Source organism: Acromyrmex echinatior, chromosome 16, assembly GCF_024713525.1.
Source record: "Acromyrmex echinatior isolate Ae372 chromosome 16, ASM2471352v2, whole genome shotgun sequence".
Lineage (NCBI taxonomy): Eukaryota > Metazoa > Arthropoda > Insecta > Hymenoptera > Formicidae > Acromyrmex > Acromyrmex echinatior.
The window spans coordinates 3,613,614-3,636,512 of NC_141867.1; the positions used below are offsets into that span (position 1 = coordinate 3,613,614).

The 22,899-nt window shown below is 29.5% G+C and overlaps 2 protein-coding genes across 2 annotated transcripts in view; one reads left to right on the plus strand and one right to left on the minus strand.

Annotated features, from left to right (window-relative positions):
• LOC105143143 (limbic system-associated membrane protein) overlaps positions 1-22,899 on the minus strand; it is a 245,856-nt gene that overhangs the window by 212,316 nt on the left and 10,641 nt on the right. The gene's annotated exons all lie outside the window — the stretch shown is intronic.
• On the plus strand, positions 473-21,466 carry LOC105143139 (uncharacterized). Its single transcript, XM_011051199.2, has 5 exons — positions 473-17,556; positions 18,447-18,647; positions 19,045-19,306; positions 19,647-19,791; positions 20,077-21,466. The coding sequence occupies exons 2-5, from the start codon at positions 18,608-18,610 to the stop codon at positions 20,095-20,097; spliced, it is 468 nt and encodes a 155-aa protein (XP_011049501.1). The 5' UTR covers positions 473-17,556; positions 18,447-18,607; the 3' UTR covers positions 20,098-21,466.

The following is a 22,899-nucleotide window of genomic DNA, read 5'->3' on the forward strand; positions in this document are numbered from 1 at the left end:
TCAGAAGACGAGAAGCACTCACAGATAAGAAGGTAAACAAAGATACGGTTTGCGGATCTGAACAGAGTCCAAGATGCACCCTTGTAAACAGCATCTCGATCCTTGTAACCGCAACATAGTAGCTGCGTTAGGTTTACACGAAGCTAATAGAGGCAGGCAAGTCAAGCGGATCTAGTGATATGCTAAACTTACTTATTTGAAATTAATGATATACCAAATATATGTAAGTAGGAAAGTTCAAAGTAAGCCAAATTGCCAAGAAAATACAAATAATTATTAATATTTGAGAATAAATATAAGTTACGGCTTAATATGAATAAAATTCAATTAATGTACAAGAAGCTATTAGAGAAGACTTATTTATAATATTTTTATTGGCAAATATTTATATATATATATATATATATTATATTTATAAGTATTTGTCAATAAAAAATATGTTATTTTACTTTTTATATGTTGCATGTAAATATACTCAAAACTTCATTTTCGTACGTTTATTTAGTTCATTATTAAAAATTTCATTGTCAAAAATTTCGAGCAATTTAACTTAAACCTCTCATTAAATTGATAATCAACTTAATTTAGGATATTATAATATTTTATTTCAGATTTAGTTTATGATTGCATTTGAAGTCCGATAGTTCGGCGCACAGTTTATATAACTAGAAATATATTTAAAATTTACATATAAAGTATTAGACATCACGATGTAGTCGCGATTGTAAATTTAAACCTTCTTTATTTAATTTATTTATAGTTGTACACATCTTTCATCTTACAATATAATATATTGTCTGGATAGCGATCATGTAACTTTTTCTCTCAAGGCAGAAACGTGAAAAATTTCTCCATTATCTTCAATAATAAAAATTTTCACTTTTCATGTTTCCACCTAAAAAACAATTACATAATCTCTACTCTATAAAATATTTGAATATTTTATTTTAGACAGATTAATTTATTTTACAGATTGTTAATGTTTTTTATTTATAAGACGCTATTTAATTGTTCACTTAGCACGGTCATAATTCCAGGGTTGCCACAGAAAACCGTGAAAAGTCAGGGAATAATATAAAAGAGACTGGAATTTTGAACTTTGCATTTACCAAGAAACATTGCACAATTCTTTTAAACTGCTTCTATTAAAAATAATTTTCATAATTTTGTAAATATTATATCTTACATTTATAGTCAAATATGTTCAAAACTCGTGCACTTTAAATGATTGTAAAAAAGTAATTAAAATTGATATTTTATTCAGTAATTTTATTTTTGATCATAACTGCATTCTTTTTTCCAATTTATTTTTTGTTGGCTTGAATTCGTCCCCAAAATTTTATACTACTTATTAAGCTTATTAAGCTTCTTTTGCGTTTTTAATAATATAAGCTAGCTTTTTTATAATCCTTGATTCTAAATGTAAAAAAAAATTTTTTTACATATTTTATTATGTTAAAATTTTTACATATTTTATGGTCATGAAAATTTCCCATTTTTATCTGGAAAAAAAACTTGAAAAGGGGAATTTTTTAATTCATTTCTGTGGCATCTCTGAATTCGATTTGTGAAAAACGTGCTTTCGATTATTTATATATGAACCTAAAATAAGCGAGGCATTCACTACACTTCGTTGCTGTTTACATACAAGTTTCGCGTTAAAAATTAAAGTTCATTCGTTTCTACTAAACAACGCGCCGTGAAGTTTAGTTTTATAATATTAAAAATCTAGTTTGATCGCTACCCAAGCTCGGAGCAAGTTGTAAATTTTTAACTGTTAACGCGAAAGCTGAAGAAAAAGGAGAGTCTGTTGTTCCGCGCTGCAATGAATTCTGTAAAGCTCGGCAGTCTCGTGGGCCTTGAATGTTTCAAGAGTGGATACAGATCGGGCCCGTGGTTGCTAGCGTGACACTAGCAATCTATCCGGCTGGAAAGACGCGAGGCATCGCGCGGATTTAACGGATAACGATTACAGCCGCAGCGCCTTTTCCGTCTTTCTGCGGATTTACGAGCGGCTCGGTGGTATAAGGCGGATTTCGGTATATCGGATATTTTTATCGATGCTCGCGACGAAGAGAAGAGCAAGAGGTTGCTCCCGATAGTGTGCAATAGGTCCGGAGATTGGGTCGAGCGTGAGCTGAATCTCCTTTTGAACGCGGATGAGCGACACGATGAAATTTGCACGCGCACGATCGTGAGAATTCATGAATTCACGCGCGCTTTTAACGCATTCGCAATCGATTTGAATGCCCAAACGGATTTAGGCCGCCACGTGTTTCCAATCGTCAAAATCGCAGGTGCCGCCTACTAATCCAGAACATTTTTGAAAATCACGGACCGATTGTTATATCACGTCAATTGAATAAATCAAGTGCAGATTTTCGCGTAAGTCTATCAATTATTTATCGTCACTATGTGTCTCGCTTTTCGTTTTTATACGGAAATTTATATATATATATATATATATGTACACAATATATGTTTAATCAATTTTTGGTAAACGATTAATTCTTTTAATCAAATTATTGAAAAACGATCAATCCATGTAATTCATAAAATTTATAGATTTTCCAATTCTTATAGTATACGTTTCAAAATTTACTCGAAATGAATATTAAGATCCCAGTGACATTCAATAATGTTTAAATTATTCATATAGTTTGCATAAATTCTCATTGATAATACACACTTAGAGAAAAGTTTCTTCGATTTAAAGAAATGTTTTTTTTGTTATACGGTTAAAGAAAAAATTTCTTTGATTTGTGAACTAAAATATGAAATAAAATTTTATTTGATTTAAAGAAATTAAATTCAAATGACGTTTACAAATCAAAGAAATTTTTTCTTTAAAAAAATAATGTTTAAATCAAAGAAATGACGTTCACAAATTAAAGAAATTTTTTCTTTAACTGTATAGCAAAAAAATAAATTTCTCTGAATGCAAAGAAGAAATTATAGCAATTTATGATTAACATATCTGTATCAAAATAAAAAAAAATAGATTTGAAAAATTTTTTGAACATCTTATTCGTTTAATATTTTATTACTTATATAAATTGTTCTATTTTTTACTATCATATTTTTATTACCATGCTTTAATGCTTTGACAGGTCCCAGGTGAATTTCGTTATCCTCGAAAAAAAATGTCATACTAACATTGCTGTCGATTCATATAAGCTTTTACGAGCCACGCGGCTTACATTTTTTACATTTTTCCCAATCAAGGATGATGTCTTCTCAATATTAAAAAAATGCTTGCTAACAAAGTCTACCGAATTTTATAAAATTTTTCGGAAAATTCAAATGATTATCAAAAAGTTTTGTACAAAATAATATTACAGAATATCATTTCCGCAAAAGTTTATTGTAATAATGTAATGTATTATGTATGTGTTTTCTCTGTATTATTTTACATATAAACTCGTTTCATTATAATTATTAGACTTTATTACAGTTGATAATGTTATAAACGCATTCTGAGATCTTGTTACCGCGTTGGAAACGTATGCATGTATATTTATATATTGAAATATACGCGGAATTTTGTTCTCTCAATTCAACGTAACTTTATTTATTATACCATTGAGATTTCGCATGAAATAGCAACGGTTAGCAGTAAATATGTTACTATAGGAATGTCGATTGTGATCTCAGGAGGCAAATTATGAAATCATTATCGCAATTGTATGATAAAATATTCAATGGGATTTTTTGGATAGATGTAGATATGTTTTGTAATTTATCAACAATTTACATTTTATGAAACTTAAAATATTTCGAATTTTATTATCCCTATTATAAATTATATGATTATAATAAAGATAGACAACTATGTCAAAAATTATTAGAAATTACACATTTTATCATTTTTCTAAAAAAAATAAAGAATTACTTTTTCTTTTGATATTTTTCTGGAATTAATGAAGTTGAGATTCATGCGCGCATTTTCTTAAAATTTATTGTGTTTATACCATGCTGGTATAACATGATTTAAAAAAATACGATCAGTGTCATATAGATAAGCCCCTCCATAAAGTCTTGACATCCGATCAAATATTTATGAATTTACTTAAAGAAGAAGATCTGTAATAAAAAAATGTACCTACTTTGATATAAAACTTATAAATTATGAAAAAATGAATATAAATAACGGAATTTATGTGCAGAAAATTATTAAAGACCAACCAAAAAGGATTGTAAAAAATATAAACAAGGGAAGCGTAACGAAATAATTTAAATGTTGATAATTCATTAACAAATAAAGTTGTTAAGAAACTTTGATGTATTCATTTTTATCTACTGAAAATTATAAGAATGCCTAATAATTATCAACATGGCTAATATATATGTACATATATAATTTTTTTTATTTATGCAGTTATTTAATAAAGTTACATTTAATAAAAATTTAACTTAATATGAACACTTTTTTATTGATATTTGTCATACATTCCTATCTTTCCATTTTCTGCAGCATTGTATCTTGCAATAAAATAAAATCTTAAATAAAATCTGTATATCTCTTTAAGAAAGAAATTATAAAATAAGATTTATTATTGTTCATGAAATTCAATTTATCAAATTAATATAAAATGTGAAAATATCTCCCACTATTTTTTAATTGTTGTTAAATTTTTATAATAAATGAGTATAAATTCCAAATTTGCAAGAGAATTTGCTAGAATCTTCTATATACAATAAAGAATCTTCTGTAAAGATTAATAAAAACTACATACTGTCTGTTTAAATAAAAGTATTATCTACAATTATAAGAAAAAGAAAGAAGAAAATTAGAATAGCAATCGGGTAACAGAAACGGGATCGTTTCAGTCTGATAAGTGGCGAGTTCGCGAGCCTAACATTCGAAAGTCGAGAGATTTAGAATGGGTCGTTCTCTATGTCGACTCCCACGTTCTCCCTTCCCGATCTCCTCTGGTCCTTCGTCCACAGGATAAGGTGGGATCTCTTATTTTCTCGAGACGTAAATCACGCGACAGACGTTCTAGTTTGTACAATAGGACTAACGCGAGAAAAAGGGTTGCGGGAGGAGATAGAGCGAGACTGGAGTAATCGCTGGAAAAGTGGCGCAAAGAGTTGCGCGAGACAGGGATAGGACCAGGGCGATTTGCATATCGCACGAAAGGAATAATCGATGCCACTTAACGTTCCTTTCTCTCTCTCTCTCTCTCTCTCTCTCTCTCTCTCTCTCTCTCTCTCTCTCTCTTTCTCTTTACGACTAATCCCGCTATCCCAGAGATTGCTTTTGAAACATTTCAGTAGGCAGGAATAAATCAGGAACGAGACGGGAACACCATATTGTTTAAATGATAAGCAGTCAAGTACAAATAGATACAATATAACGATTGCGAGAATTCGATTGGGAGACGAAAGAGATATTCACTGCGCAATAAAATTACAATTATCTATACATCTAGATAAATATTTTATATGTATTATATATTAAATTCTTGCGAAAATATATTATTACACTCTCTCATTTATGAGTGGAAATAACAACTGTCCTTTTTATAGATTAGCGAGCCAAGTCTAAATTATATATATATATAAAACAAATCATCTATTACATAATTGATTTTGCAAATTACTCATTGTCAGTTAACAAAACTATCATGAAATAAAACTCGAAACTAAAATATCTATAACGTTGCATTCAAGCCAAAATAGAAAAGCTAGAATTACGGCGATGAAAGAATTGAGAAATATATATATCAAGAGCGAATCGCAAAGAAATCGAATTGGAGTGAAGTTGCAAAATCGAGAGGAGAATCAAGGAGAAGCCAAAAACTACATACATACTACATACATACTACTCGATATGATGGTGGTGCATTGGTGCCTCTGGCACGTTTACGCGATATTTCGCCGAAAATTAAATTCATAAGACGAGACGCCAATCGCGTATTCATTGGGCACATCGCCAGTCGGGAGAGACGTTTGTGTTTCTCGACCTGCCTCTCAATAATCGCATCTGGCACGATAATCGAGAGCGAAGTTTGTATTCTGTAGGTATGACACGATACCTTCAAGAATTCATAAGTGTTTTGGATATATACAAGCCATATTAGATTATAATTAACTTTTGTGCTATATTGTCAAATATTTCAGCTCTCTCTTATTCGGATATTTCTGGAAATTATTCACTAAAAGAGATAGAATGATAGCAACTCGAGCGAAAATGTTCAGAAAATGTTAAACGAAATATATTCTAAGCTTTGTAAATAATTAAAATTTTTAAATGAATAGATGTTTAAATTATGGATTAATGCTACATCTCTAAAATCTTTAGAAGAAATTTAATAGACCATTTTAAGCGACTAACATAAAAGCTTTGACCAGTTTATATTCGCCATCCCGATAAATTTTCAATATATTTTATTATAATTATTTTGCGAGAATATTGTACACACATTATATTTATATATTAATAATATGCAAAAGAGATGCTTTGGTAGAAAATTAATAAAAGGATTATTCACGCATAAAAAAAATATATAAGTACATAAAGGTATACACAGAGATAGTAAAACCCTGTCGATCTGATTTATTTTATTCCCGTTAAAAGCAATCTCGATCTAAAAAATAGTAGTTTCATTGAAAAACTGATGAAACTTATCCATAAGGTTTTTGCTTTTGCAACTTGTCTCGCAACTTATCCGGTCGGAGAAATTAATGATGCCACCATTACATTAGCGCACGGTTGCAAAATAATAGCACAAAACTCTCTCTTTTTTCATATAACGTATATGCATCATATATTTCGTATCTTGACCGAAAGCTGAACATTATAACTATCTTTGTTACATTTAAAAAAACTGCAAAATTTAGCATATCAGAATGCGAATTTCTGCATATTCATATTGTTTTATGATTAAATATTCAAAGTACTCAATATTTTCATTTTAATGGCTATCATAATATTTTGCTATTAATTACAGTGCTTATAAATGCAATAGGTAGTTTAATTATTAATCGTTAACAAAGCGAAAGGAAACATTTAAAATTATAATCATATATCTTATGAGTTCGTATAACATTAAGCAATGTGTTACGCGAATCAATACTTATCGTCGTATCAATAAAGGACGAGATTTATGGAAACTGGCTAGAATTATTTTCGTCAAATAAGCTTTGCATGTTTTGCATTGATATCGTTACGTATGCTTGTTCGTTATTGCTAATTGCGTCAGGCTATTGATTAAACACGCCGTTGAAATATTTAATTATACATATGATCACATTCGTATTAATTACTAATAAGCTATCGACGCAGGAATTTATTTTCGACGATTACTACATTCCTGTAATTGCATTACATATTGGAATAGTACGCTCTTAGCGTACAAACAGAATCATATATTTCGCCCCTTTTTTAATTATTTTATGTTTTTATCCGGAGAAATAATCACGCCCTCTGGTTGAGATTTTATGTGTAATCAAGTATCCAAGGAATAATATAATAATTATTGTCGCGAATTCTTCGAATTTTCATTTAACGGTAATTTAGATTATCTCAGAGAGAGAAATATTATCGGGATATTGTAAGAGATCTACTTTTGCTCGCCAAAATTTGAAGAAATTTTCGTAAAACTTGAAGCTCTTAAATTTTTCACGACACTTTTTCAATCTATTTGAATAGTGATAGTTTGATGAAGATTCGCACGTGTGAAAGGAGATATACGATTGAAATAGACGCAAGTACGTTTTGTCTTATGTATTTTGATATAATTAAAAAAAGACAGCTAGAGAAAGTATAACAATAGTAATTCATATCACAAATATTATAATGAATGTGATATGAATAAAAAAAAATTAAAATAGCGAACAGTAACATATTTCATGACAGAAGCTTTTGTGAAGTTATCGCATTTGTTGCAATGAAATTTTTACATCGAGATAAAAGAATAAAAAAAAGGGGAACTATAATAAATAAATGTTATGTTACGATAATAGTTCCGAGAGTTTAGCTTTTTCAGCGCACAAGCTTTGGGAATACTCAAAGTTACTTAATACAAAATAAGGTTAATTCTCGAAATAAAAGCTTCAAAAATCTTTAGCCAGACGTATATGAATATTATGATAACGTAAAATTCAACAACCGTGAAAGTAGCTCGGGAGATAGCGTCTGCTTTCAAATTTAAAGTGTTATACTGTAAAAGAAAATCATTAGAGCTGCCTGCGATGTCCGTACAGAAAAGAAATGATATTTTCGATATTTCAGGCATTTTATAAGTAAATATATGTAAGGATATATAAAGCATATAATATTGGTAATAAGCGCTATAATTTAATTGATAAAAATAATTCCGACGACAAAGGCTATACTGAAACCACGTTTTCCTTTTTAGACAGAATCTGGAGCAATATATATAAAAAGAACAGTTTCGCTAAAGTAAATTTAGTTACTAGATACAGATCTGAACATATTTTGTTGAAGCATAAAAAAATAATCATGTAGAACGCTTGATGAGTAATTCTTCAAAAAGTTTTGACGTTTTAACTAGTTTGAACGTCCTGCATAATTATTTTGTACAAGAAAATTATTTTCAAATATGTATCCAGTAAAATTTTTTAATGTTTTCGCAAAAAATCCTCCTTTCCATTGCAATCGACTTTTCCTTTTTGGATGCGACTCAAATATCAAGCGCAACATTTGTAAATGTATAGGTATGCAATGCAAGAATCGTGTAGCAGTCGTGTTTAATTAATACAGCAATCTTTTATTAACTTCTATGTTTTTGCGACTTCATGACCTAATTACAGTGATAGGGAGCGACATGCGATGCTTACGTGTCGTTGCAAATTTGAAATTTATCTTGTATAAGACCAGAATTTTTTTTCTTTTAATGAACGCAGTTTTTTTATCGCGCAATGCTAATTTTTAATTATATACGACTTATTTAGCAGAGTATTTCGAATTTATTCTGCTTATGATAACGTTGCAGAATATAAAATACAAATCTTGATTTACCCTACAATTAATTTTATTTTTTCAAGATACTAGAACTTTCTGCCGAATCTTACTTAGTTTTCCTTTCGCAAATTTCTTCTTTAACTACGCCAAGATAATTTCGCTAACGGTATATTAAAATAATCTGAACCGTCCACGAAAATAGATTAAGTCTAACAGCATGGTAGACTCTCGGCTTCAAGACCGCTATATGACGCGTCCGCCCAAACTGTGACAACAGCCTCGCTCAGGCAATTTAAATTTTACAGCTAGTCTTGACATGCAAGCGGCATTATGCATGCCGGCCGTATATGCCGGGTTTTTCTGTTAAATGTGTCCTCCTCGCGTTCGCGAATTGCAAAATTCAATTCGGACCTACTCCCCGTTGCCCGTTATCTACACGCGAGTACATTTTACGATGAATATTTCACGGCTTCTGCATTTATATTTTATCGCGCTACTTTTAGCAACCTTCGGTAATTACATTTTATAAAGCATTTCAGACATCATCGGATGAAATTTTAGGTTGTCCGCTTGCCTTTTACGTGATCGGAATGTAGACGAGCTAGATGTTTGAAATGTTAACAATGTAATACATTTGTACAATCTACTACAAGGCGTTACACGATTATCATTCTCTTCAGAATTTGCTTAGCTTTATTTTAATACGAAAATGCAAAATTTATTTAAGAAGAACTCGTACTTATTTGATGAAAACCGAAATTCCTTTTCTCTTTGTGATTATTAAAGTTGAATAAATTTACAATATATAGTTAAAAGAAGTACAGTGAAATTGTACAATGCATAATTTTTACTTAATATGAACTTTTGAGCAAACTTTAAGTTTATGTCTTTTTTATTAATTTTTTTTCAGGAGGAAATTTTATAGGAACACATGGAAAAATATCTTTTATTTTTGTTTATTCCGCATTGAGATTTTTATCTTATCGTGTCGCTTTTCTCGAGTAAGTTTGATTAAATTACAACATTGGGGAAATGTGTTTTGCGGATACGAACAATTTGTTGAGTTTCGGGACACGATTTTATTTCAAGACTTAAGACCGTTAAGCTTATACAGTTGTGAAATTTATGTTTCTTTTAATATTCTTTTAATTTTCTTAAATCGGATCTAATATCACTGGACTTATAATCAGAGTTTGAAAATACTATCTATGTTAGCATTAATAAGTTTCACATAAAGCAAAACTGAAAGTTTGACGTCATATATATACAATACTTGGCAATTACAAATGTCTTGTAAACGCGTTTTATGATATTCAGATAATTTTTGTAACTTTTATCTGTTATTTAAATTCACTATTTTGATTTGCAGAATTGGATATGTATATAAATTCACAATAAAATATTTAAGCACTAAAATTCGCTTTGACCGAATATAGGATTTTTGTTACTGTCTAATTTTATATTATAATTTAAGTACTATTTTGAATGTTTTATTTTTAACCTAATTTCAAATAAATAAGCGTTATAAAAAATTATCCCATAGCCAAATTTTGTAAAAATCAAACGGGCAATTTACAAAATAAGAGGATGTGGCCCTAAATGAGATTACCGTTTCACAAAGAGTAATAATTATATTCCGTTCGTATATCAAAAGAACGAAGTGGCCCCGTGTACTAAGTAATATTAAATTTATCTTTAGATCAAAGTAGAATCATCATTATATTGCAGGTAGAGCTCAGTAATCAAGCATGTTTGTATCGCGCGTGCAGTTTATATGCAGATAGCTGCTCGAGCAGACGATGCACAGTGAATTTCGCCATTGACACACCAACAAGACGACACGGTTACTCATTACGTATACTTAATTAGAAAACTTCGGTACCGCTACATAGCACAGGAATAAATCATGGTGCTGCATCCCCATCGTGTCTGGTCGAGCCTGCTGAGCAACTATAGCACGTGATAATATGCACTACAGTGATAAAAGACTAAAAGTGATAAACGAGGCGAGAAGGAAATCTTTCCTTATAACTTGTTTACCTTCCCATTTAGTGAATCTTATATCAGTAAACGGTAGGTAAAGATAACTGAAAGTTGTTATATTTAAATATTTTTGGTTGCAACACTTGCTTTAAAAATTTGCGCGTTTAAACCACAATTTATTTCTATTTACATTACTACATTATACTTGTGTTTATATATATTTAATATTTAATAAATTAATTTGCCAATTAATCTGTTAAATGTGAAATATATATAATTTCACGCTATTTCTCGTTGTGCGTCGTAAACTGCAATATATTGAACTTTATAAACGTTACGACGAATAATCGATTGAAATTCTTTTTAGCTTATGAACTTGTCTGTTGATTTATAATTTAATAAATATGATGTATTACATTATTTGATATTAATATTTAAGAGAAATTATATGCGAATTACATTTTTGAAATATAATTTCAAAAATTAGAGACATTAAAAAATTAAAGATTTTAAAGATTTTTTTTTATTTTTTAATAGAAAGCGTCAAACTTCATTTGTCGAATGTTCACAATCGACTATTCTCTTTTAAAATTTTTAAGCTTAGATCGTGATTTATTTCAATTTTGCCAATTATATCTAAAAAGCGATCATTACTGAGAAAATTTCTTATTGAGAGAAGCTTCAAGAGAAGTTGATTTATTATTGATAGCGATGAGATTTACATTTTATTAAAAAAGATATGAATACTAGATATGGTAACGATTCACATTGTCACGTTTAATAATAGTAAATTCACGTTAAATTATAAATCAACAGACGAGTTCATAAGCTGAAAAAAATTTCAGTCAATTATTCGTTGTAACGTCTATAAAATTCGATATACCGTAGTTTATGACGCATGATGAAAAAAAAGACGTGAAACTCGAAATGAATGTTGAAACACGAATTGAATCTTTTTCACAAACAATATAGCTGTGACCCTGTCATTTTCGTACAAGGATCAATTCTGATTAAAAATACTTTATTAAAGTATTATATAATAATTACAAAATTTCGCATCTTTTTTGGTCTATAGATTATTGACTATTTTCTTTTTGATGGCAGAAATAACTTTGCAGATATATAGACAATTGAAAATAATGAAGGATTTTCCAATAATTAACACATTTGTGTGCGTGTTGTAGGTATGTGTGTATATAATCTACTGTCTCATATATGGGTCAAGATAATTTTATTCTTCGCAGTATGTATACGTAAAATTAAAGATAGTAAAATTAGAAAAAAGAATATATTTATGATATTTAAAGTAAGATAAGTAAAGAGACAAAATATTTATTTTCTCTTCATCTCCTATCGTTTTTATCGCTGTTTATTTAGTTATAAACACGAATTGTTAAATTTTTCTAAAACGCAAAAATTAATAAATAATTTGCTTTTCTATTCTCTATACGAAGTAAAATAATATAAAATTCAAAATTATAAAATCAGAAAGAAGATACGTTTCTAATATTTAAAAGAGAATACAAAATAATTTATATTCCTTTCTCTTCGCTTTTTTTATTTCCATATTTTTTATTATTTCCATTTGTTTATTTGATTATAAGTATAAAGTATTAAGTTTCTCTGAAATGCAAAAAGAATCGATAAACTAATTTTCTCTTCCATTCTATACGAAGTATAAAATAAGGAAATTTCGGAGGTATTTGTCCGTTGAATGTCTCGCGAAATCCGGTGCATAAATCACTCCGTTCAATTGTGTCAAATTAATCCTTTCTTGATGCTCTTATATTTCATTGTTCTGCCTCTGGTTTTTGTTACGTGTGATTAGCTCTTCGTTCAAATCAGCCACGAAGGCAATATTTCGCAACGGCAACGAAACAATTAACGACGTCATCCGGTCGGGCACGAAAAAGATTGTCTATGAAAAACTGCAGTTGTTTTCTGCGGGCGATCATTTTCTGGGTATCGACCTGGGATGAGAAAGGGGGACGAAAGTGTGCCAGAGTAATTTTCTTGGACGTTGTTTTACACAGCGCATCGTCGGCTGTTAATCTTGCCAATTAACGGTCTTCGGATGACATAAAAACCATGGCGGCGACGAAGTAGAAGCGACGCATAAAAAGGAAGGTAACTCGAAACTTGTAGTAAAACGGAGGAAAATTGGTAGAATTAATGGCGTGTACCCGCGCCCGTCATAATCTTCAAATAATTACGCTCGTAATTTTACGATCTCTTGACATCCTACTTAAACTTCGAAAGAAATGTCCTTCAAAGATTTCTCCAGTGGATTATTATCGTAATTTTTATATTCTTGAAAAAGAGAAAAAAAAAGAATGATTCTTTAACAGGGCAAGTTGAAAAACTTTATAAAGCTTTAAAAATACAGATACGAGTTGTTTTTTATACAAGATACAATGTTGTTTTTGAACGAATATCAGATGATTAATTTTTATAATAGAAATGTTTATATATCGTACCATAATACTTGATATCAAAAAAATATCATATAAATTTTCATGTTGTAAAATAATTTTAAAAAAATCTAAAGAATAAAAAGAATTCATATCATAAATAACAACAATGAGGAAGATATAAATCAAAATAAAAAAGAATCAAAATTGGGCTTTTAACAATGAGAGAATTAGGATAAAAGCGCAAGAAGCGCATTTTTATTCGAGCGGTTTTTCTTGGTGGAAAAAGTCAAATGAAGCAGAATCGATTTGGATTATGGAGATTATTTGAATGAAATACGAGATGACGTTTTAGTAAATTGCAAAAATATTACTGCAGAACGTAGAGAATCGTTGTTGCGATCGTCGCGGCTGTTTGTCATGATTTATACCTCTTGCGCGACTCCGTGATGCAAGAAATGTCGAATTAAACTTGGCGTAAACGGGGTAGCGAAGGCGCATGCTAATTAAGATATAACATTGACTAATGGCTGCTAATCCTAACGCGCATAAATGAAATATAATTCACCCTGCGGCGGGCTATATTACGCCATAGTCGGTTTATACGCAGCGCACTTACTTTCACAGGAACGTGCCTGGTGATTTAAGTATCCGCCGTTAATAAGGACAGCTACTATACGTCGGAATAAGCGTGTCCGATGCGATTTTTAACTATTATTAATTTCACGGGAGTTCCCTCGAGCCGGATTGCTCTGTTGAATGCATCGACGAAAAATGACTTGCCCCTTTAGACGAATTTGCATTTGAATAAAGTAACGCTTTATAAGATGTATGATTTATAAGATGTATGATTTATAAGATGTATGATTTATAAGATATATAATTTTATATGAAATCGCTCTTGTGATATGTATACAAAATTTTAAACTTTTTTTCTGTTATGAATTTTTTAGTTTATGATATAATTTATAAGTGATTTTTTTCAACAAAAATATAGAACACTCTTACAACTTTTAAATCATAAAAAATTGTAAGCACAGAAAATTTAAAAGTTATAATTTAAGAGTAAATGTAAAAAAATAAGAAAATTTTATTTTTATTTAATTGTAATTTTTTATTTAATTGTAATTAATTTTTATTTTAACGGAACATTAATATGCCAGAGTTATTAAATAGTTTTGGTCGAATTAAGCAGTTTGTTTGTATTTATAATAAGTATTCATTACGCTTTTCCATTTGTGTCGCGACGATGCTTGAATAATAATTTTATTCGCTCTTCTTAATAGATTAGAGAATCGCGATCAGCGTGATTGCAAAAAAGCATTGATCCACCCAATGTTATATAAGAGACATCTATTTGGCTCCGTTTTCTTTGACTTTGACGGAAAACCCGCGATTTCTACGCCGCAAAGTTTATCTTGTCTGCCGTCCCGTTTTTCTTTTTGCAAGAAAGAAAAAGAAAGACGAAGAGCGAAAGAACCTCACAAAGTTTCGGCGGCAGAAGAGAGGACGGTCCAAGAAGTGCTCTCAGCGTGGAAACGAGAAAAATCACGGGAAGCGCGCGAGCGTGCGCGAGCAGTGCGCCGCATCTCAAGGATTTCTCGGGTTAAAGTCACCGAAATCCCGGCCGGGCAAACGAAATTAGGAACACGGTGAACTGGTCCTTTGCGAAAACTCAGCTCTGAGAAGGAAAGCTGAGACTAGTCTTGTTAGAATCCGATAAAATTTCTCGCGAATACGTTGGATGCTCCGTCGAAACGTTGGAACACGCGACAAGTTATTTTTTTTCTCTTTACTCTTCTCTCTCTCTCTCTTTCTTGCAAAATGGATCAATAAATCGTAATCATTTAGAGAAAACTGTATATAATGTATAAAAGATAGTGCAGTTTTCTTGCGATTAAAAGGTTTAAAATTGAAGTTGATTGACTTAAAAATCGATAAGGTAATAATACTTTTCTCAAATCACATTATCAAAAATATGAATATTTCATAAATGATTCTATTATTATATCTGAGTAATATGTGTAAAATTTTAACACAATTCTCTTATATTTAAAAGTTATTTAATTTTTTGTTTGCTTTGATTCTTATCAAATGCAAATTTAATACGAAAAGTAGCACCGTGAATTAATAAAATTTTTTATATTTATTAATAAAACTCTAACAAAAATTTTTATGCGAAAGTTTATTTAAAGCCACTTACTCGTTTAAAAGTTGTTTACCTAAAACTGCAAAAAACCATGGTTATTACGCAATGTGCAGCATAAGCTAGCCAAATTTGTCGTTTTGTTTTTGCAGTTAGTTTCAGGGCATATTTATGATCAAAATTTTTTGGCTGAAATTAACTGATATTGACTTTTTTGACTAATCTTATTGACTGATGTATTTTTAGCTGATATTTTATAATCAGAACATCCTAATGCTAATGAAAGTTGTGTGCCGCTATATGTTTTATATTACATTTATATAACAAATTTCAGTTAATACTTTATTCAATTAATATTCTATTTTCTCACAAGAATTTCACTTTACACCATTTAAGCTCGTCAAGATTAAAATATTTCGTTTTTGCTCTTCTAAATAGAAATAAGAATTTTTCACGACATAACAATTTTGATATGACAGATAATTTTCTTACATTGTACAGGTAAGCTATTTTATGCACAGAAAAATTGCAGGAGTTAAAAATTGCGGAATTATTATTTTGTACGAAGTCATGAAGCTCATAAGAAAATGTAAAAAATAAAGAATTAATGAGATATTAGAGATTGTATACTGAAATAATACTGAAGTGAATATTATTATGATATCTAATACATTTATGTGTAAACATTTTTCAACACTGTGGAAGTAATTAATTCTATCATTAAAATGCTGGATTTTCAAAGAAACTATCGTATTTTTTAACACAAGGAAGATACATAAATTCAACTGAAATATTAATAATAAAACTGTCTAATAAGGATTTTCAATTGGCTCTGCATTAGTTTTATGCAAACCACACTGAAATAAATAGTTAATATATAAAGACTTTATCAGCGAGCGGCGGCTTTGTGAAAATCGTTTTTAATTCAAAGCGATCATATACAAATGGCGTCCATTAACACGAAATCGGATGGCCTGGTAATCATGCAACTGTCCGTGCACGGTATATTGCCAGTTCTTTGTACGCGACGCGACGCTTTGTCAGTTTTGCAAATTAAAAATATTCAGTGAACGGTCGCGAAAAAAGGAAAACAATCGGCGTGCTTGTTTTCAACATCAACGAGATAATTCTTTCTCATCCGCCTTTGCAAAGGCCGTGTCCAGGTTACGAGTCCCGCCATTCTCTACGTCTCCCTTTTCTCCCTGAGCCGAGGGAGATTGCTTCTGGCACCCTGCTCGGAATAACAAATATAAACCGACGATTTGCAACCACTGACGTAAAAGGGACCAATCCCCCGCGGCCATCGCGCGTACATATATCCCGAAATACAATTTATAGATCCCATTATATATACACATATAGGGATGCTGGTATAATCAAGTTTAGAATTACGATAAAAAGAATTTAAAAGAGGAAAAATAGATACAATCTTCATTTAGCAATTATACCGAATAAATAGACAGATAGCTCCAAAAATAATATTTTCACTAAATAGAAAGAAGAAAGATTATTATCATGTAATTTTGAGATTCTTGTTTAATACCTATATCAGGCTACAAAGAAAAAAACTTTTGTTGAAATAAAAATTTAGCTAGCTACAAATCTGAAAATTAATTTTATTGAATTATTATTATAAAATAATTATGAATATTAATTGTTAATTGCTAGAATAGTAAAACTTTTTACTATATTACTCATTATGCTTGAATTTCTTATGTAATTATTTTTATGGTCTAACAAAATTATTTTCAGATCTATGTAAATTTTTAGATAATTTAGCAAAATTGTGCCTTCTAGACATTGAGATTGAAATTGAGATTGAATTTGACCAATCAAAGCAAAGATCACTAAATTTGATATTAGTTTTTTTTTCTTTTAATTGGTTAAATTCGATTTGAATCCCAATCTCTAATCTGACACGGGCATTAGAGTAAACAATTTCGCGCGCAGCACCGACAGCCAATTGGAGGAGTCATATGAACTAGTCAAACGCGTCAACAAGAATCGTGCTTGTCTCTTACGAGTCATTCGTTCGTCGTTGTTGTGATGTTATAAATGTACAGAATCAAACGGATTTTAATTTGGTAAGAAAAACAAATTAATATTGATATAGTGAAGATTAATAAAGTTGCTAATTCTGTCAAGTTGGCTGAATAATTGCAATATCGAACTTTTCTTCAATATCTCTTTTTCGCGAAAATGTTATTTGTTACAATTTTTAGTACAATAAAATTGCCGACGCGTCAACATTGCGGTTCATTCCATCGAGTTAGAACCCGAACCCTTTTTCTCGAGACTCGCCGACTCTAGCAGTTATCATTTATATAATAACTGTCATGTGTTATTTCTAGTTTTATGACATTTTTATTCCTGCGATTTTGTGTCACTTCTTGTATTATAGGTTAACGATTTAACAAGTGTATTTCACGTTTTAACGATTGACAGACTCATTGCTTTCTAGGAAATGCAATTATTGTACGGTTTCATAATATTAATTGAGAACTATTTATGTAGCGAAACCTTATAAAATTATTCCGCGTTATCAAATTACTGGATCGTTGATTTGTGTGAAATTCAATCGAAACATTATTTCTAAAATACATTGAACGATATTTAAAGTCCTCTCAGTTGCTGTGACCTTGTTAATTAGTGAACGTAAACATCATGTGCTCGCTTTCGCGCAACCTCATTCCGTTTGTTTTTATTCAAACATTTTAAGTATTTACATTTTTAATCATTTTCTCCTAATTACTGGATATCTTTATTTTAATAAGAAATTTATTGTAAACGTTGAATTCTTTTTTCTTTAATTATTCTTTGATTACATTCTGCTATTATTTTTTGTCATTTTCTATTCTATATAATAAATATTTCTTTGAGTTCACTTTAAAAGTCTTCTTTCCCCTCTTATCATATATTCGCATTAGATCGAAGTTATTGAACAAGATAATTCAGTAATATTTAATGATTATAGGTTAATTTCCGACAGAGAGAGACGATACAGCATTGTGATTCTGGCAGCAAATAATTTGATAAAAGACAAACGATCTTTTGTTAATTATTTAAAGTCAAGACGTAAAGAAGTCTAAAATAGGCACGTAAATAAGTTTAACATCGTAATATTTGTATATTACGATGCAAATATTAAGGAGCATCATTTTCACAACTTTATTAGGTAAGATAATTAATATTATTGTGTTATTTATATATATGTGCGTGCGTGCGTGCGTGCGTGCGTGCGTGCGTGCGTGCGTGCGTGCGTGCGTGCGTGCGTGTGTGTGTGTGTGTGTGTGTAATAGAATAATAATGAATATATAATTAATATTAGCAATTAATTTATTATGATTAAAAATTGGTTTTTTAATTAAATTAATTTACAATAAGATAGGAAACAAATTAAATTAATTTATTAAAAATAAATTTTTATGAGACTTGAAAGAATAAAATTAATTCTTTAATAATTCTTGATTAGAAAATATAAAATTAATTCTTTGATTACATTCTGATATGAAGAGATATTTTTATCAATAAAGCAACATTTTATGCAATAAATTATCAATTATGTTCTTTAGTTTCTGTGACTGCATACGTGCTAGCAAAGAAAAATGAGAATTACAAAATATGGAATAAAAATAATGAATATATAGAATATAATGGAAAGCACAAAAATTACACTGAAAGCAACAAATCAAGAGTTTATATAAAAGACACTGTAATAAGACGATCTCATTACGCAGATCCCTTGCATCTATCAATGGACGGGGGCACTTGGCAATTAATCTTTTTGATAATAATAAGCATGTTGATATTCTCATATTTGCCAATTTATCTCAAGTAAACAATGGCTTCTCTTCATATTTATGTTTATATGCTACTAATTTTATAATCAATTAATTTTATCTGTAAGAATGATTTACAATATATCAAAGATTTCACTAAAAAAAGATTTTAAGATACGGAATATAATAATATTAAATATTTGTTATTTTAACTTATTACTAAACAATTAAATAATTATTATAATAAAAACAAATAAATAAAAAAATAATTAATTACAATAAAATTAATAGTATTAATTTAATTCAGGCTAAACTATTATTAATACTGAAAAATTATGTACTTCCAAATAATTAGAATATATATTAATTATTATAAACGTTTTTTGTTTGAACAGAATAAGGACGAAATTTTGGTCTGTTTTTATAAACTGGTTTTTCGTTATTTCGAAGGATTATTTCTCTTTCTGTAGACCCTTAATTGCGATTGTGACTCGCAATTCAAGAGACAATATGTATCAAGAAGTGTATCAAACATATAATGTGAGTAAAATGTACAGTATGTGCTATATATCATCATCCACAGAAGAATTAATTAATGATAAATATTTGTATATTATAAATATGTATGTATAAATATATGTATAAATGAATATAAATGTGTATTTATATACAAATATCTGCATATATCAAACAAAATTATTATTATAAATATATATTTTAGAAAAATTTTAAAAAAATATGCAGATATTTTCTTGTGTGTATATTATTAATTATATTTAATTTATTTTTTAAATATAAATTAATATTATTAATAAAATTTTTTAGCTGCCAGTGGGATTCGTTTAAATAAAGCGTTTTAGATTATTACAATGCTATTGTAAGCTAATACAAAGTGTCACGTATGATACCTATTACTAAAGATATTAACTTTGTCAACTTCGTGCAATATCAAAGATTTTAATGTGATACAAGTAAAATATAAGTAGACTCTAAAAATATATATCAATGACTGATCAAATAAACTTAGTAATAAATATTTTTAGTACTTTTAATTTATGTATTTTTAATTTGAACCTTATTTATTTCCAGCTTAATTAAAACAAAATATAAATTAGTTCTTTTAACTTATTTTTAACTTATTCCTATTCTAACTTATTTGAATACAAATTATTTATACTACTACTTATTTAAATCATCATAATATGATTTTTATATTATGATGATTTAGTCAAAATGAACTCTATTAAGGATTGTTAATAGATTGAAAAATCGAATTTATGCTTCAAAAATAATGATTCTATGCGTATTGATATATATTTTTAATTGCATTGCGTATCAATAATATTAACTCTAAATCTAAAATTTGTGTAAGTACGCATAATTTTAGATTTTTAATATTATGTTTTATAGATTGATACATAAATATAGTAGTTTGTGTACATATTACAGATATGCTGGATTTTTTAAATCTGACAAACATTCTTTATAAGTTATATTTTTTTATAAATCATATTTTTCATAAATTTTGTACATTAAAATCGACAATTATACTACACTCTTATATTGTTTATATTCTTAATGTTTATTGTCTTTTTTAAATGAATATAATAGAATAAATTAAAATTTTATAAGTTTTATAAGTTTTATAAAGAACTAATTTATTTTTGAAAGATAACTTCTTCTTTATTGTCTTTTCTTAGAAAAAACATTAAAGAACAATTTTCAAGTTGTAAATGAATAAAAAAGAAGACTTTTAGTTGCTAACCCTCGGAATATTAAACAAATAAGATAATATTATACATTTAATTTCAAGTGGAATTTGCTAATTTTAACTTGAAATCATAAAGAAAGAATACAAAATCTATAACATACAAAATTAGAAAGTGTGTTTTACAATAAATGAAGGCTTTTCTTGATATTTTTAGTATTAACTAAATATTGATTTAAATTAGCTTTTAAAGAATTAAAAAGATCTTTGGTAGTATCAAATGTCATCATACATGTTATATAGTTGTAAATCAAGAGGCGTGCTTTACTTCAAGTACGGTAAAGTCAACCGCGTACATTTGTCATGCGATTGGTTATCGAATGCAGACATTATATATCGCAATAACGACGGAATTAATTTAAACTTCAATTTAGTGCAAAAGATTTTTCAAGTCCAAATTCATTTTGCACAAAATCCTTTTGCTTTAAATATTTTATTTACGCGAAATTATATTATAATATTAAGAATATAGAACGTAGAAAGTATTTCCTTATATGTAATATAGAATAAAATAAATATCTTGCTGAACTTTGGCTGTACAACTTTTCACGTCACATCGTAGTATGAGAGAATTATAGTCCACGGTATGTATAATTTTTCATTCTTAAATCGGCACAAATTGCTTATATTGTTATTTTTGTACAGAACAAAAAATTTAAACAAGAGACAATTATAAAATATCTTCTTCTTGTTGATATAATAAAGTAATATTTCTTTGTACAATAGTTTCTCTCGTGTACTGATTCTCTCATTTTTACCTTTTCTATTTGAAAGGTTCGATGTAACGCTGAAACCTGTCGATCAGTCGCACATCCATGCTGCGTCATGGAACGAGATTGCATTGGTCCCAATTGGTCCCGGCTTTGAACGTTATTCCCGATTCGTCCTTTGAGCCGGTTGACGTCTGAAATCGTATCATGCAACGCAGGCAGAATGCGCGCACCCGAAATGTTGCAGAATCGGTTTAACCTCCCTGTTGGGAGGGCGCGACTGGGAGGGCGCGACCTCGAAAAAAAAAGAGACACTTTGCCGAGTAGCCAGGCGGTTCTGATAGTGGCAGTGCTTGTTATTCGCGGTGAAATTACTCGTACCACTCAGCAAGATTGAAGGAAAAATCTTTGATACCACGATTCCACCACCCTCACCTGAACGCGATATTTCGCGTCTGTCGCGCGGCTAGACGAGCAAAGCGAATCTTTTTGATGTGCGGCGTGGCGCGTTGCAATCCCAGCCGCATTTGCATCGCACCAGCCGACGAATGAAATTTTCATCGCTGATTTACGAGATCAAAAGTATCTATTCTATAATGATATGTGTACGTGCATATCGGTACAACATTTCTCGCAAGATATCGTACAGAATGTACAAGTAAAATACAGAATGTACAAGTAAAAAGGCATGTTTCTCTTTTATATATTGTATGTAGGTGAAAATAAGTGATCTTAACTCTAGAATGCTATCGATATGTAAATTTTACGTATAAGAGAGTGAGATTGTTGAATGCAAAGTTATACTTTCATTGGTTATTAGGAGATTTAATCTGTCATGCTAAAAATTAGGACAAGTGAAGATCATCTAAAAATTCTGTCCGTTATATATTAATTTGAACTTCCTGGTGATCAATATTAAGAAAGCATAATAAAACTAATTTCAATGTTTTACTAACCAGTTTTATATTATTTTGTATTATTATATATTTAACTCTTAAGTAGACACTAATAAACTCACATAGCGATTGAAGTAGCTCTGGAACTTCTGTCCGTCAAGAAGGCTAACCATTAGATCATTCAATTCATCTTTCACTCATGTGATCTCTATTGTGATCCCTTTTAAGCGGATTGGATGTCTATCCAAGAAATTAAGAAGAAAAAATGGCTCTA